Source organism: Colletotrichum paranaense, assembly GCF_030867605.1.
Source record: "Colletotrichum paranaense strain IMI 384185 chromosome Unknown Scaffold_21.1, whole genome shotgun sequence".
Classification (NCBI taxonomy): Eukaryota; Fungi; Ascomycota; class Sordariomycetes; order Glomerellales; family Glomerellaceae; genus Colletotrichum; species Colletotrichum paranaense.
In genome coordinates, this window is record NW_026848979.1 from 1 (window position 1) to 14,600 (window position 14,600).

General features: G+C 48.0%; 5 protein-coding genes across 5 annotated transcripts; 2 read left to right on the top strand and 3 right to left on the bottom strand.

Annotated features, from left to right (window-relative positions):
- Window positions 1-5,787: 5,787 nt before the first annotated feature.
- Window positions 5,788-6,154, top strand: CPAR01_15719 (major facilitator superfamily transporter; the record flags this gene model as incomplete). The annotated part of the gene is made up of 2 exons (XM_060499967.1): window positions 5,788-5,957; window positions 6,016-6,154. 2 exons carry the CDS (start codon window positions 5,788-5,790, stop codon window positions 6,152-6,154), a joined length of 309 nt encoding a protein of 102 aa, XP_060341156.1.
- Window positions 6,155-6,193: 39 nt separating this feature from the next.
- On the top strand, window positions 6,194-6,733 carry CPAR01_15720 (major facilitator superfamily transporter; the record flags this gene model as incomplete). The annotated part of the gene is made up of 3 exons (XM_060499968.1): window positions 6,194-6,469; window positions 6,536-6,577; window positions 6,644-6,733. 3 exons carry the CDS (start codon window positions 6,194-6,196, stop codon window positions 6,731-6,733), a joined length of 408 nt encoding a protein of 135 aa, XP_060341157.1.
- An 878-nt stretch (window positions 6,734-7,611) lies between these two features.
- Window positions 7,612-8,079, bottom strand: CPAR01_15721 (uncharacterized protein; the record flags this gene model as incomplete). The annotated part of the gene is made up of 1 exon (XM_060499969.1): window positions 7,612-8,079. One exon carries the CDS (start codon window positions 8,077-8,079, stop codon window positions 7,612-7,614), a length of 468 nt encoding a protein of 155 aa, XP_060341158.1.
- Window positions 8,080-10,435: 2,356 nt separating this feature from the next.
- On the bottom strand, window positions 10,436-12,341 carry CPAR01_15722 (choline dehydrogenase; the record flags this gene model as incomplete). Its single annotated transcript, XM_060499970.1, has 3 exons — window positions 10,436-10,453; window positions 10,605-11,353; window positions 11,426-12,341. 3 exons carry the CDS (start codon window positions 12,339-12,341, stop codon window positions 10,436-10,438), a joined length of 1,683 nt encoding a protein of 560 aa, XP_060341159.1.
- Window positions 12,342-12,844: 503 nt separating this feature from the next.
- Window positions 12,845-14,467, bottom strand: CPAR01_15723 (amidohydrolase; the record flags this gene model as incomplete). Its single annotated transcript, XM_060499971.1, has 1 exon — window positions 12,845-14,467. The coding sequence occupies one exon, from the start codon at window positions 14,465-14,467 to the stop codon at window positions 12,845-12,847; it is 1,623 nt and encodes a 540-aa protein (XP_060341160.1).
- Window positions 14,468-14,600: the final 133 nt, after the last annotated feature.

Below are 14,600 nucleotides of genomic sequence, written 5' to 3' on the forward strand. Positions count from 1 at the left end.
TCAAACACGCCCAACACGCGCTTCGGTTCGGAGAACTCGAGAGAGTATTTGCTTGCCTCCCGAAGCCCTCTGCTTGCCAAACAGCCATATCCCCGCGGGGTCTTACTCTACACGGCTTTTGGATGAGCCCTAACCCTAACCCTAACCCTAACCCTAACCCTAACCCTAACCCTAACCCTAACCCTAACCCTAACCCTAACCCTAACCCTAAGTGCTATAGTCGGACTGAATTGATTGCCTATCATCATGAAAGTTTGAAGGAAGACAATAAATGCCAGAGAAAACCAACAGAGAAAGTCAAATAAGGCAAAGCCGAAGGCGCTTCAGTTTAATTATAAAGTCCAAGGAAGCCTGCGCTTTGGAGTGGTACGGTGCGGTGAGGTCGCATTTAAACGAGACTGGACCGGAAAGCGCGTTTCCAAAGCTCGTATCTCCGGCCCGCCTTGGGATTCATAGCCAAAAATGATGGGTTTGCCACTAAAAACAGCTTTTCGCTTTCGGCAGAAAATCGACAACATCAGTAAAGGCCCGCGGAGATGGGGATGCGCAAGCATGGAAATAATAGATGACGCGGCATCCGGGCAGAAAGCACAGCCTCTTAGTCCCGACCGAGAGTCAAGATAGTCTTATCGGCAGTTATGAAATTAGCATAGGGTCTTGATCTTCTAGAATCTTTTCTATAAAGTAATGGGCGATCTTGTAGTAGCCTCGATAGTTATCCCGACTCTAGCGAGTCCTCGACATAAGGCTAGATAGCAGGAAAAAATAGCTCGACCTCGGGTTCGTTTTCGCGATGAATAGAGAATACGAATCCGGTTGAATCCATACTTATAGTAGACTGACATGGGTCCAGTTGACTTAAGGTCTTATGGTGACGATAGCAGTAAGTTTACAAAACTCCTTCGTCCAAATTTGATATCTGAATACGGATACGTGTAATGGGCGGCCCGATCTACATTGAATACGTGTATTTCGCCGGCCCGTGCCGAATACGTGGATTATGGCACACAATGCTAGATCCCAGCCGAGCTAGGCTTACGGAACTAGGAGCTTAGACGATGCCGCACCCACTTAATTACCGATAAATCCGAATGACATAGTGACAACGTCATTCTCCTTACTGATGATCAATCTACTATGAGGCGTGGGAGGTATCATGAATCCCAGTTCCATCTGCCTTCTATTCCATAAAACCATTTCACATAACCTACCTAGCCTCTGCCCTGCGTTGCTGATCTCTTAGCGGATTTGGAGATGACTGCTCACACGGCAGTCTTTCTCTGCAGTGCCTGCGTGTCTGCCTAGGTGATAAGTTCTATGGTGAATTATTCTTTTCCTTACCATTATTTACATAATTCTTTTATTTCCTTACGCAAAATGCCGTCCTCATTGCTTTCAGAATGCTGTTGTGAATTTCTGACATGCAGTGGTTTTTCAGGTAGCCCTGGAGATGGGCTCAGGACGTCGTGATTGTAGCAGCGACATAGCGAGCCCGCAGGATGACCCTGTCAAAAATGACTCTCTCATTGGAATCCTTCCCCTTGAATTGAATAAGACCTCCGCCAAATAATGTCATGATCTCTTGACTGACTTTTAAGGCTTGTCCGTCCATATAGCCAACCCTGACTGTCGTAGACGCAGTTGTAGCCCCTCTGAGATGTATTGATATCGAATCGCTCGGGTGCCATACTACAGAGCTGGTCGAACGCAAACTTTCTCATGAGACATCCAAAAAGCGTGGAGCCCAAGACACAAGGTCCAGTATCCTGTGCAGCGGGCACTTCTGTGGATATCGCTCATGTCCGAGCCACGTTTGAGAGGCCACATCGGCGGATTGATTGCATTCGAGTCCTCCCAGCACTAATGTCTGGATTCAGTCAACTTGATATTCTTGACGAGTCTTTGTCTTGGTTAATAAACCCGATATCTTAGTTGCGCTCTATAGTGGACCGTTGAAAAGGATTGTTAGGCGGTGCCAAAGTTTGGCTTCTAGCTGTTTTGCCCCTACGGATTTGAAAAGATTAATAGGTTCTGAACGACATACTCGAGCCTTATGAAAAGTCTAGTTTTTTTAAGTCTAAGGGTCACCAGTTCCACCTGGTCAGCAAAAGTGATTTCCTGCTAGAAAGGCACTGGTCGAAAAGTCCTTGACTGCCGCCTCAATCTTGGCTATAACTTCTAAAACATGCTTTCCGAAAGTCGGGAAGACCAAGGTACATAATGCAGAATTTCATTTTCGGCACGTGGTCAACACATGCGCGGTGTTCATATGTGAGTGTTGGTGTGCGAAAAGACTGTTCGGGTTGGAATGATGCCTGCAAGATGAGATTAATCGTTAGTTGCGATACAGATTTTATTGCTTGCCTTTTGGTTTCCGCAACTCATGACCCTGGAAGAGTATACGAACACAACAATTCTTTTCGGAAATGGGTATACAGCCCTAAAATGGTCTGGCGCGCTGTGCCAAGGTGCGTGCTTGGAGATGTCACTGGCGCTCAATGCATATGATGCCACTTACTACGGGAGATATTGGCAGCTCATGATCATATCGATAATGTTATATTTATCAACGGGGAGTGGTGGTAACTGGAACCTGTGGATACCCATGTATTTTCTTATACGCCCAAATGCGCATGCGCTGTGCAGTGCTGTGTCCGCGGCCCGACTACCCTTCATCCATCCTGCTACGTCTGTTTGCTGCGTCGAGCAGAAGCTTGAACCAGTGTACTCCTGCAAGCGCTCTAGATGCCGCTTTAACATCTCCCATAACTTTTCGAACTTTTGAGCGGGGTCTCCGCGGCGGATGATAGGAATCCTTCGCCGTTGGCTAACCTGCGCCGTTGGAACGGCCGATCCGTTCCTTTGGAGGACGAATCCTTCGCTCGAGGGAGGGTAAGCCGAAGAGCACCGGTTCTGCATTAGCATCGGACTTGGCGTTATTGACCTATCATGACTTGGCTTCCCAATGGTAAGGCAGAAAAGGGAGCCTCAAAACAAGGCAATGATCTCCTGTATTCGATCAATCTGACATCTTAGTTACTTTTATTCAATTCACTTGAGCTATATGTGCAGGAGTAGCTTTCTCAACATGCTAACAAATGGGTAAGGCGTAGAGGTCTTTGATGTTATCGTCGTCGGTGCTGGTGAGCGGACGGTTTCCGATATTTATTCTCTACCGTTAGCTTGCTGATAGTTTACACACGTTAGTATAGTTTAATGGCGGCTCATACATACTTGGAGCTGGCTTCTGAGACAAATCTCACCATTGTCGATGACAGCAGCACAATAAGTGGGGTCTGGTCTAAGGAGCGAATTTATCCCAGCCTGTTTGCTCAGATCAGCCACCCATTGTTCGAATACTCCTTCTGCCCGATGTCCAAAGATGACATCTCGCCTGATCGCTTCGTCTCCGGAAAGACGATACACAATTACTTTGACAGTTTCGCCAGAGATCACAACCTACTGCCTAGGCTCCGCTTCCGGACTCGCGTGACCAGGGTCGCAAGGCGGCCAGCGGCCTCGGAAGGATGGATCCTCGATATCAAAGGTGGAAAATACCTGATATGCGACAAGCTCATCTATACTACAGGAGCTGATTCTAGTCCTATTAGTCCCAAACGGCCCAGAGACAACTTCTAGAAGCCCGTAATCCACTCGCTTGAGCTTGGATCGTACTAAGAGTATATTTCGAGCAATGTGTAGAGAGCTACTATCGTTGGTCGTTCTAAGTCATTATACGACGCTGTTGACTACCTGCTATGCGAGGTTAAGAAGGTTAACTAGGTCATGCGTAATGGGCTATCCGGCCCGTCCAGCCTTTATGCCCCGACGTTATTGGGGCTATGGAATATTGCCGACTATATCTTAACTCGGTTCGCCTCAAGCTTTAGTCTATGCATCATGTCAACATCTGGAATGCCTTACAGTTCTTTCTAACGAAATGCCCTCGGACGTGTGTTGATAAATATCTATTAGAGAATCTCTAACTACCTGTCCGTATCACATGCAGAATATTGGAAGATGCCGAATGCTGAGAAGTTTCGGCCGAGACTATATAGCGATGGACGAGTATTGTGGTATCGAAATCTGAGACTTAGCTGACGAACCCGTCATTCAGAGTATGCTGGGGAAGCGGCGGTATTGGTATTGCTACCGCCCCTGATTTTTGGAAAGTCTTTCATAGAGGCGATGTTACGATTTATTCGACGGAAATTGAGTGTCTATCGTATTAAGATGTTGTTAACTTGAAGAACGGATACTCTGTAGCAACTGATATTGTGATTCATTGCACCGGATTTGATAAGCAAGGGATACGATACTTTTGATCACGAGCTCCTTACGGAGCTCGGTTTATAGTACGACACTAAGGTGTTCTCACGGTGGATAGTGCTAGACGAAAAGGCTGAAAGGGCCGTTGACGAGCTTCTTCCGTATCTTAAAACTGTCCCGGAATAATATAACGACGTGAAAGCTACTGGAATGGCGGAATAAGGGTCTAATAGACGTTTTCGCCGTCTGGTCGTACCTGCGTTGGCGGCACGGGACGAACGATCAATACTCTTTCTTGGGTATATTTATTCGGCGTTTATACCACCGGCGGCCGAACTCTAAGCGTTTTGGGGAGTTTCTTGGATGTTCGGGTGTCGAGATCTCCCTTCCAGGGATGAAACGGAGTTTGAAGCTGCGACTTTCAATGCGTGGGCGAGGAAGAGATACCTCGAGTAGGGCAGGAAACACTCTTATTTCATGTACGATTATATCCCGGTATGCTATCAATTTCTTCTAGAGCTTGTCAATACCTTAGGCTAATATCGAGTGTTTAGTATATCGACATAGTGATGAAGGACTTGGTTCTTAATCCCTTTCGCAAAAGCAGTGTCTTTGAGGAGTAGTTTGTTAGATATAAGCTAAGCGATTGTTCTACCATCCTAGATGAGTACCGAAAAGTTCTGTAGGAGAGAATGGAACGAGAAGAGACGAATGGATTCGCGAAAGGGGTCGCAAAAGGGCTCCCGACTGGCACTACAAAGGTGAACGAGCACTCTACAGCGGCTTGATAAGGACATTAGCTTAAGACTTGACGTCTAAGGTAAGGTACCTTATATCACATAGAATTGAAAATAATGGCTTTCTATATGCCAATTTGGATCATAAATACTCTCGTAGTCAAGTACAGCTACTTAATTAGAGCTTTCCACGTTACGTCTTTGATTCATATTTCTAAAGTACCTTAGCCAAGCCAATGATATTGTATCAGTGCACGCCTCCCAGTAACTTTCGGAATCGATCATATGCCAAGTCTACTTCCTAAGGCAAGGCCAATGAGAGGTCAAGTACACTACGCCGTACTTTCTCAATTAATTTTAACTGAGATGATCACCGTTAGGTACAAACAAACGGTGATTAGCCCACTTAGCCAATCGGATACCTTCCTCGGTCGAAGACGGACTAGCGCGGCAGAGCTATAATGTGTCAGCGAATGAAAACTCGCCATCAATCAAAACGGACCCGAGTCTTGAGTCCTTTCTATGGCCAGTGCATCAAGTGGGTCTCCTTAAGCGTCCGTCTCCGTCCCGCGTCCGTCCTCCGTGTTGTTCACCAGGTCTCGGGGGAGTGTCGTATAATTGGGCAGGTCCTTCTTCTCGAACTCCGCAAATTCACACCCTCCATTTTGCTGGGCCTCGTGCGCTCTGCATTCAATCAAGCCAGCCCGCTTCTCTACACCCATCGAAAAATACGACGCAGATTTCACACTTCTATCTACAAGGCCTCCGAACATTCCCCAATATGAACAACGAGCTCGCGTTATCGGCTCCAAACGGGGCAAATGCCGAGAAGGATGCAGGCGCAACAAATTTGAGTACCTTACCGACGGATACCCCGAACACTCTGGCAACGGCAACAATGAAGGCACCTCAATTGACAAGACCAGTCCTCGTAACCTTCATGGATGGAAGGTAAGCAAGCCCCCACGACAATCACAACTGGGATACCGATCCTGTGCTTGCACTCAAGCTACTATGTCCGGGTTTTACTCACCCAGTGGGCCGTTGCCTACGCTGGCATGCTCTCCACGACTCTCCTGTTTGCTCTCGACAACAAATTCGTCCCCAACATCCAGCCAGCCATCATCAACGACTTTGGCCACCTCTAGCCTCTATCATGGATCGGCACTGGCTTCGCCCTGGGTACCATGTTCGTCCTGCTCTGGGGCAAGGTCCACGGAGTCTTCAACATCAAGTGGGTCTACATCTTCAATATCTTTCTGTTTGAGGCAGGCAGCGCGCTCTGCGGCGCTGCCCCTAATAGCGAGGCCCTCATCATTGATCGTGTCATCGCCGGTGTCGGTGGCTCAGGCATGTACTCGGGTACTCTGACCTACGTCTCGGTCCTGTCCAACGAACAGGAGAAGCCTGCATATCGTGCTGGAAGTACCGTCATTTGGGGTGTCAGTAGCGTTCTCGGTCCTGTGATAAGCATGCGAAGCCCGTCACTGCCTTCACAGGCAATTGCTGACCTCTGTTGTCTTTCCTAGGTAGGCGGTGCCTTTGCAGCGAGCAGTGCCCCCTGGAGGTGGGTAAGAAAGAAAATCATCCTGATCACCTGCTGGGACGGTAAAACATGCTTACTGGCCAACATTCAGAGATTTTACGTTAACCTGCCTGTCGGCGCTGCATTCGCTCCAGCCTACTTCCTCCTCTTTCCAAGTGTCGACCCTCACCCCTCCAACTGAGTGTGGTGTGCTCCGTTCCGCTGCTCGTAAGTCGAGATGGCGCAGTTGGAATCGCGCAATATATATTAACACATTCGGCAGAAAGCTAAGCTCGGCGGTGGCAAGAAGTCAGAAGTGCTGGTAGCGGCGTAGGATGAAGCCAGAATCACGGTGCGCTTGGAGAGAGTCATATCACAATGCTGGCCTCCTAGGAGAGGCGATGAAGTTTTGAAGGTCCAAGGATCATCACGTTGAGATTGTAGGAAGGTGTCAGGCCTCGCCGGTTAAGGGATAGCTTCAGGGGGCATGAGGAGGGGGACCAAGCAACAAAGGAGCAGCTCAGGCATATATAGAGCGCTGGGAGTACACCCCGAGGAAAGGGCAGATTTCAGCATTCATCTTCTAGACCCTAACAGCAGTTGGCCTCTGTGAGCTTCTTCCCTGTGTCGTACACTTATTGACTGAAGGCTCACGGTCCCAAGCTCTTGGAGAAAGATCTCTTTTTGTGCAAGATACAAAATGAAGATACATGCAAATGCAACATGTAAACCATCATCATTTATATTAACGCCGTGCATACATTCAATAACGGGCTCCCTACATGTGAGCTCTATAACCCAAGTATCTAAGCCTTCTATACACACTGCTTGAGAACTGATTCCTAGATTGAGTAAACTCATAAAATCAGCATCATTTACCGGATCTGGGAATACAAGCAAGTGATATCACTTTCGGTTGTAACATGGATGTAACGGTTGCAAACTCATGCTATCATCAAATTTTGATAATTCAAATAGCTGCGAAGTACCATTCTCCATTCCAACGATTTGCCATATTTCCCTACCAAAACCAGGTATCGACTGTCTGGAGAAAACAATATGAAGGACACGAATAGCCAACTACAAAGCAACTAAAACTGCTAGCCCCTGCGGGAAGACAGACGCAAAGCCCCTGTTCAAGTCACTCCACGAAGGTCCACTATTGAGTCTTTCATCTTCTTCTCGAGCTTCCCTCTCCTTTACAGCAGATAGTGTGTCCTGCCACCCTAGAATCCCCCTCTTCTCATCAAAGTCCACATAAGTAAGCTTTGGCGCCATAACACACAATCCAGCAATATTCTTTGCAAGAGTGTCAAGGCCCACGATGGGCGTCAGCCATCGCTGCACAAAGTAGGCCTTCCAACCGTCATAAGCCTGTTGCCTCGTGAGATCACCCACGACCTTCACAATGACCCAAGCATGGTCGACACGAGCGTTTTGATGCTTATCCCGCATCGCATCGCGCAGCTCAAAATCACTCGGGTTTTTATGGGAGTGCGTGCCGAGAAGGGCATTAATTGTATTTGCGAGTGTAACGGCGTCTTCCATTGCTGTATTGCCACCGAGAGCCGAGTTTGAAGTAACCTTTGTCATGAGAACATGACGTATCAGCCCCGAGTACGAAAGACATACAATCATGCACATCAGATGGCAATCTTACCTTATGGACAGCATCTCGAGCCAAGACAATTCTCCCAAAAAACAGTTCTCCAGTACGCCTTCCTCGAGGGAAATTACTTGTGCCTTGAGGCGCCTCTTTCACAACTCTCCAAAGACAACGGTCTCCGTGACAGAGTACTAAGAGATCTTGCTGACCAGAGCCTTCGTATCAGATTCGGTGAATCGCCGACGTGTGGGCCAGGTGCAGTGCTGTTCCACGGGCAACTTGTTGTGTACAATGATCTATATCCACTTCGGCTGGCACAGGAGCAGGAAAGAGGACTTGTCGTTTGAGGTAACTTCCATGTTGTAGAAACCCACACCAGGTACGGGAGACCATGCCATGACGATGGCATTGTACTGGGTTACCATTGCTTTGTAGGCAAGTTGTTAGCTGCCTTTGGTTTGTTGATGGTCAAGAAAGAGCTTTTTATCTACCTCGCTTCTCTTCAACTGTAATCATGCCGGGATTGGCCGCGTTTGCCTTGTCCCACATGATTTCGCGAACCTTGGAATGAACACCGTCTGCACCAACCACTACGTCCCTAACGAATTCACGCCCATCTGCCAGTATGACGCGAGTCTTGGAACTTTCTTCAATAATCTCCTCAACGCGTGCTTTCTCGCGTACTTTAGAACGATCTGGCAGCCTTTCATACAATTTGCGTAAAAAAACCTACCGATCCAGGGTCCTAGTATCATAGCCGGCGCTATATCTCGAAATCACCATGTCTTACTATAGCCAGTTTGTCTTCCGCGTCATCGGATACCTAGCGACTCGCCTTGATTCAACCGCTTCTCGTGTTTGCACCCGCGCGGAGTGGAAATGGGGGCAGTAGCCTGCGCCATGGATGCATTGCACTCTTCCAGGTGGCCCCCTTATTGGCCATGGCGTTCCATCTCAGCCTTATGTCAATTTTCCCTCCCAAATATACAGGCACAACGTAGTCATCTGCGAAAGAAGCAAGAAAGTGGGTAGTCGCATCCCACATACTTGCCGGTGTCGTCGCTTCAGCCGTGCACTTCTATACCTCGGTCGGCTCGCTACTCACACGAGACATCGACGCATCGATCCTCAGGCTGTTCCTTCCGGCGCGAGGCTTTGAAGACTCATACGAGTCCATGATCAAAAAGGAGGTTACATCTGTCGAGTACACTGCCCCTGGAGAATCTTCACCTGTTCTCGCAGGGGGATTGGATTGTTCTATGTCTCACCACTATTGTGTTTGCGCATCTACTTCTCTCGCGAAAGGATGGGGTTTCAAATGTTGGAAAAATGAAAGTGGAAGGGACGGTGTCTCCGAACGAGTTTCAGGAACTGATTTATCTCACTGTGGCGACTGTAGTCTTAGGGCCAGGGGCGGCGGGGTCATTTGCGTTGGCTATTTGAGAGGCTAGAATATGAATATTATTAACTGTCAAAATTGTCCGATAGGTTCTGGAACCTTCAAGTCCTTAATGAAACCCATCGCTAGTCTAGATCGCTGAGCACCAATCCTACGTCATCGGCAATATCCAAACCTCGGTCGCAGAGATGAGCCATGACTACCTATTCCTTCGTCCAACAGAGTAGGTCAGAAGTTGGAGATTCACTTCAAGGCTCCAAACGGGGAATGGACGCTCTTTAGTATGGCGTTACCCATAGAAACACGTCAGATGACATCCCCAAGTACTGCTTAGCTTGAAAGCTTCGCTCTACAACTGTCCTGAGAAAATCACTGGTAGTGAGGCTGACGAATGGCGCCTCGAGAATAGCCATGTTGGATGCGTCTCATTCCCGCTCGGTCTTAGGCGTCAGTGATTGTTTTGTTAGCCGCTTTACAAATCAAATATTTTCGTTCCACTTGAGAAATAAACAAAAGGGCTTCGGGATGGCAAGCCAAATTTTCTATATGTTAGTTCTTGGACTAAACCTTTCGCCCGCCCGGACAAGTACTCATTATATCATATGATACTTCTTTCTGAACTAAAATCTTAGATACTAAATAAATTACGACGCTAAAAAGGTAAATCAAGTTTTGTTTAATCCTTTTATCTATAATAGCTTTCTAACTAAAGTAAATAATATTGAAGTAATATTAATTTATCTGTAAATAATAGAGCATATTATAGTTGATCTGTCAAGAAGTTATTGTTCAAAAAGAACTTGAAACCTATCGATAAACTCATATTATAAATAATAAAATAAAAGAGGCAAATGATTGAAAATATCTAGGGACAGTAACAGCCACGAAGACTTCTACATTCAGACAAAGTAATCCCTCTATAACTAATTTAATAGAATGTAGCCATCAGCTTTTAGAGCTATAAGTTTCTAAAAGGAATGCCGCCGCTTTCTCTGCCACTGCATAGACTGTGCTTAGTATGTTCCCTCGCGGTATGATCGGGAAAATACTAGCATCGCACACACGAACGTTCGTTGTGCCACGTAAGAGAAGCTCCCCATCTACAACACCGCCTTCAAAGTCTTCCTTCATCATTGCGCATGTGCCACAGAGGTGGTAATTTGTAGCACCAAAACTTCGAATATTCTCCTTGATCTCTGCCAAAGTCTGAGGTGCCGCTGCTGTTGGGAGACGGTTGCCATCCGTTCTCAACAAGCCACTGAGCGCGTCCCTAGCCAACAATTTATCAATTTGCTGAACATGACGCGCGAGGATTTCAATGTCGAGGGGATTCGAGAGATAAGCGCAGTCTATTTTCGGCTGATCATGCCAATCCGCAGTCTCGACGTGACAAGATCCTCGACTATAGGGGTGAGCCAGCATAGCTACTATGGTCATGTAGTTACCTGGGGCTGGGTTGGCGCGGCTGGTGTATCTTTGCACCCGTATCATGAATACGGTTGCGCTCGCCTCATGGTCGTCGAGGATCATCCGATTGATGAATTCGTGATGTATCTTGGTAGCTTCATTGCCGACGTGAGGTGAAAGTTGGAGAAGCTCCCTTAGCTCTTTCTCTTCGTTTTGCGAATTGAAGAGCTGCAGAGGCCAATGAGCGAAACTGTACGCCGCCCCTTCCGCCAGAGGCCCAGTTCTTTTCTTGTCATACTCTGCGCGATGAGCTGCAGGAACTTTGGGGTCTCTGAAGTTGACGTCGATGGTTTCAATTTCGGGCTTCACCTCGACACTTGGTCCAAAGTTGAGATGGTCTTGAAGATTTTCTGAGATGCTGCAGTCAGCATGAGAGACAACAGAACATTGAATGCTCCTTGTCAATGTATGCATGCACTTACCTCCAACACCAGGCAAGTTCACTAAACATTGAATACCCAAAGGCTCCAGAATCTGTTGATCACCGATTCCGGACCGCTCAAGAATCTTGGGGCTACCTAGGGCGCCTGCGCAGATGATGACTTCCTTATTTGCTCTGACTAGCGATGATTTGTGCGCCTTCTCATAGATTACGCCAATCGCACATAACTTTCCTTCATCGGTGTGAGAATCACCCCCAAATACGATCTTCTCGACCTCTGCTCCGGAGATGACGACAAGATTCTTCCGGTCCAAAGTCGGTTGGAGGTAAGCGTTCCCTGCGAAGCTTCTCACGCCTTGGCCAGCGCGGCTATCGATTGCATTGGTGGTTGTGAAACCCCCAAGCGCTTCGCCAGATGGGCCATCATGATCAGATCTTGCGCCCAAGTCGTCGAATACCTCTTCCCAGGCATTCTGTAGGGCATTCAGCTCTTTCGGATAAGATGCTTGTATAGGCCCTTGGCTTTGACGGTCCTGATTTGACATGTCTTGAACCTGCTCTGTATGAAATGCGCGGTAGTAGTCTTTGATCTCCTCCCAGCTCCATCGCTCATCTCCCGATATTTCGGCCCATGCCTCATGCATAGCTTTGTTTGGGAACACTAGACTATGGGAGTTGATTCCACTGCTTCCTCCAAGCATCTTGCCTCTTGTATGCTGGAAGACACGTCCGTTCATGCCAATCTGCGGTGAGGATTCTGAGCACCAATCATAGTTCGGATCTCCAAACATTCGTCGACTCAGCAAGGGTGTCGTGACCTTTTCTTCGTTGATGTTGTTGCTTCCAGCCTCCAGTAGGAGGACTTTTAAGTCTTGCCGAACGGAGAGTCGGGAGGCAAGAACGCATCCGGCTGTGCCACCGCCGACGATGATCACGTCAAAAATTTCGACCTCCATCTTTGCAGGTAATGGGATTGACTATTTTTTACCCATTTACAAAAGCATTGGGAAGTCCATTAATACTTAAGTTCTATGGCCATAAGATTCGGCATCTCAAAAGTCAGTGTTTGACGACACCACTTTAGGCAGCAATGCCATTTGGGGCACTCGATTGGCTACAGATATCAGCTAGATTCTTCATAGGGGTGTTGATGAAGAATCCATCATTCCAAATCAAGAAGGTCGCACTGCACCTTGTCAGCATAGGTCACCGACACGAATGATCCCTGCATGTCTAGCGGTATATATGACCACATCGATTCTGTAATCACAGCAATCGCACGCAACGAGAGTTGACTCCATCTATACTACTAGGCTATCTACAATTGTTCATCGCACAAGTAAATGTTGATCTGTTAAGGAAGGTAACAGTGCCCATTACAGATCTGCCAGCTGGGGCATCGACGCGATAAATGGGCTCTCTTGCAGCGGAATTCATCCTTTCCTGTCTCCTACCTATCTTAGTCTTTGGACCAAGCCTTTAGCCCGCCCAGCCAAGTGCTCGTTACATTACATGATAAAAGTGACAATGGTTCCCCCTTCCAGTCACCTATCGGATCAAGGACGATGAAATCAGCTCGTTTTCCCACTTCGAGGCTTCCGACCATATCCTCCGCAAAACAAGAGTAGGCGGCGCCGATATTGGTAGCCGCCAATGCTTGGACGAGCGTGAGCTTGAATTCCGCATTCATCGTTTCCTCTCCATACGGCCTATTATAAGATTTGCGAGTTGTTGCGTTGAAGAGATTATTCCACGGCGAGTGAGGAGCTGTAGGCGCATCGCTACCAATAGCGATCCTAGCCCCGTGGTCCGCGAACTCTCGATATGCAAAGGCTCGGCTGCATAGTTTTTGTCCGATGAGCGGTGTCCAGTCAATGTTCTGGACGGGATCGCAATGAACGGGCTGTATAGAGGCAGTAATGCCCAAGCGCCCAAGTCGCTTGGCATCTTCGGGCTTGGTGACTTCCAAGTGTTCGATGCGATGCCGTTTCCCCGTCGTACCCAGCGCCTCCAAGCCGTTGATTGCCAGAGTCACCGCCTCATCTCCAATTGCATGCATTGCGACTTGCAGCATGCCATCATCTGCCGCAGTCAGGACCTTGCTCAGAGCTTCTGCGGTCCAGTAGGGCTGTACGGACTGTCCAGTCGACTTGTACGGTTCAGAAATGGCAGCTGTGCATGAGTCAATGACGCCGTCGCACATGAGCTTGATACCCGCAACCCGAAAATCTGGAGACGTCAAGATGTTGTACGCTTCGTGAAGCTGACTGACACGTCTCACTTGCTCTACATCAGACTCTGTCGAGCCCGTCGGTGAGACCAAAAAGTGGACGGCCAAGCATAGGTTGAGCTCTCCCTTCTCATAAAGCTCTCGTAGTAAATTCCAGTAATCTTCATCGACCGCCATGTCAATGGCCGAAGTATAACCAGCGCGATTGTATGTTTCTATGGCTTCTCGGAGTCGGTCCAACTTCTCTTCGTGCGTCAAGCATTGTGTCAAAAACGGCCAAATAATGCCAAGGACAGCAGCATCTTCGAACAAGCCGGTTGGCAAGTGATCAGCAGTGCGATGAACTCGACCGCCAGGTATGTCCTCGTCGGGGATCTCCAATTCTCTCACAGCGGCCGCGTTACACCATACTGCATGTAAGTCATGCGACTCAATATAAATCGGACGTTCGCTGAGATCGTTCAGCATTTCGCTACTGACGAGACTTCCAGTGGCCGATTGCTTCCAGGCCTGAAACATCAAGCGTTGTGCATCTGGTTCCTCTTGTGCAGTTGATTGAATGACCTGTCGAATCTCCTCCAGGTTGGCACAATTTCCAAGAGAAATTTTGGACAGGGAAATCCCGAATTGGAGTAGGTGGGTATGCCCATCGATGAACGAAGACATGATACCGCGCCGTTGAAGGTCGACTATCTGAACTTCTTCTCCATGGCGTAAGAAGTTCTGGATGGAAGCGTCGTCAAGATGGCCAATGTGTTGGATAGTGTGGTCATTGACTGCCAAACAGCACAGTTCTCGTGCTTCCTTAGCGTCTGTGGTGATCATGCGGGCGTTCTGGATGAGAGTCCGCATATTGAGGTACCTCGTGCACTGAGAAACAACATTGTCAGTAACTGAGTAGGATGCTTAGCTTCGGAAGGTCTTACCACTTCAGCTTCGCCCGAGTCTCGTGATCTGGAGTTTGTGAGTGTTTCTACGGACCATT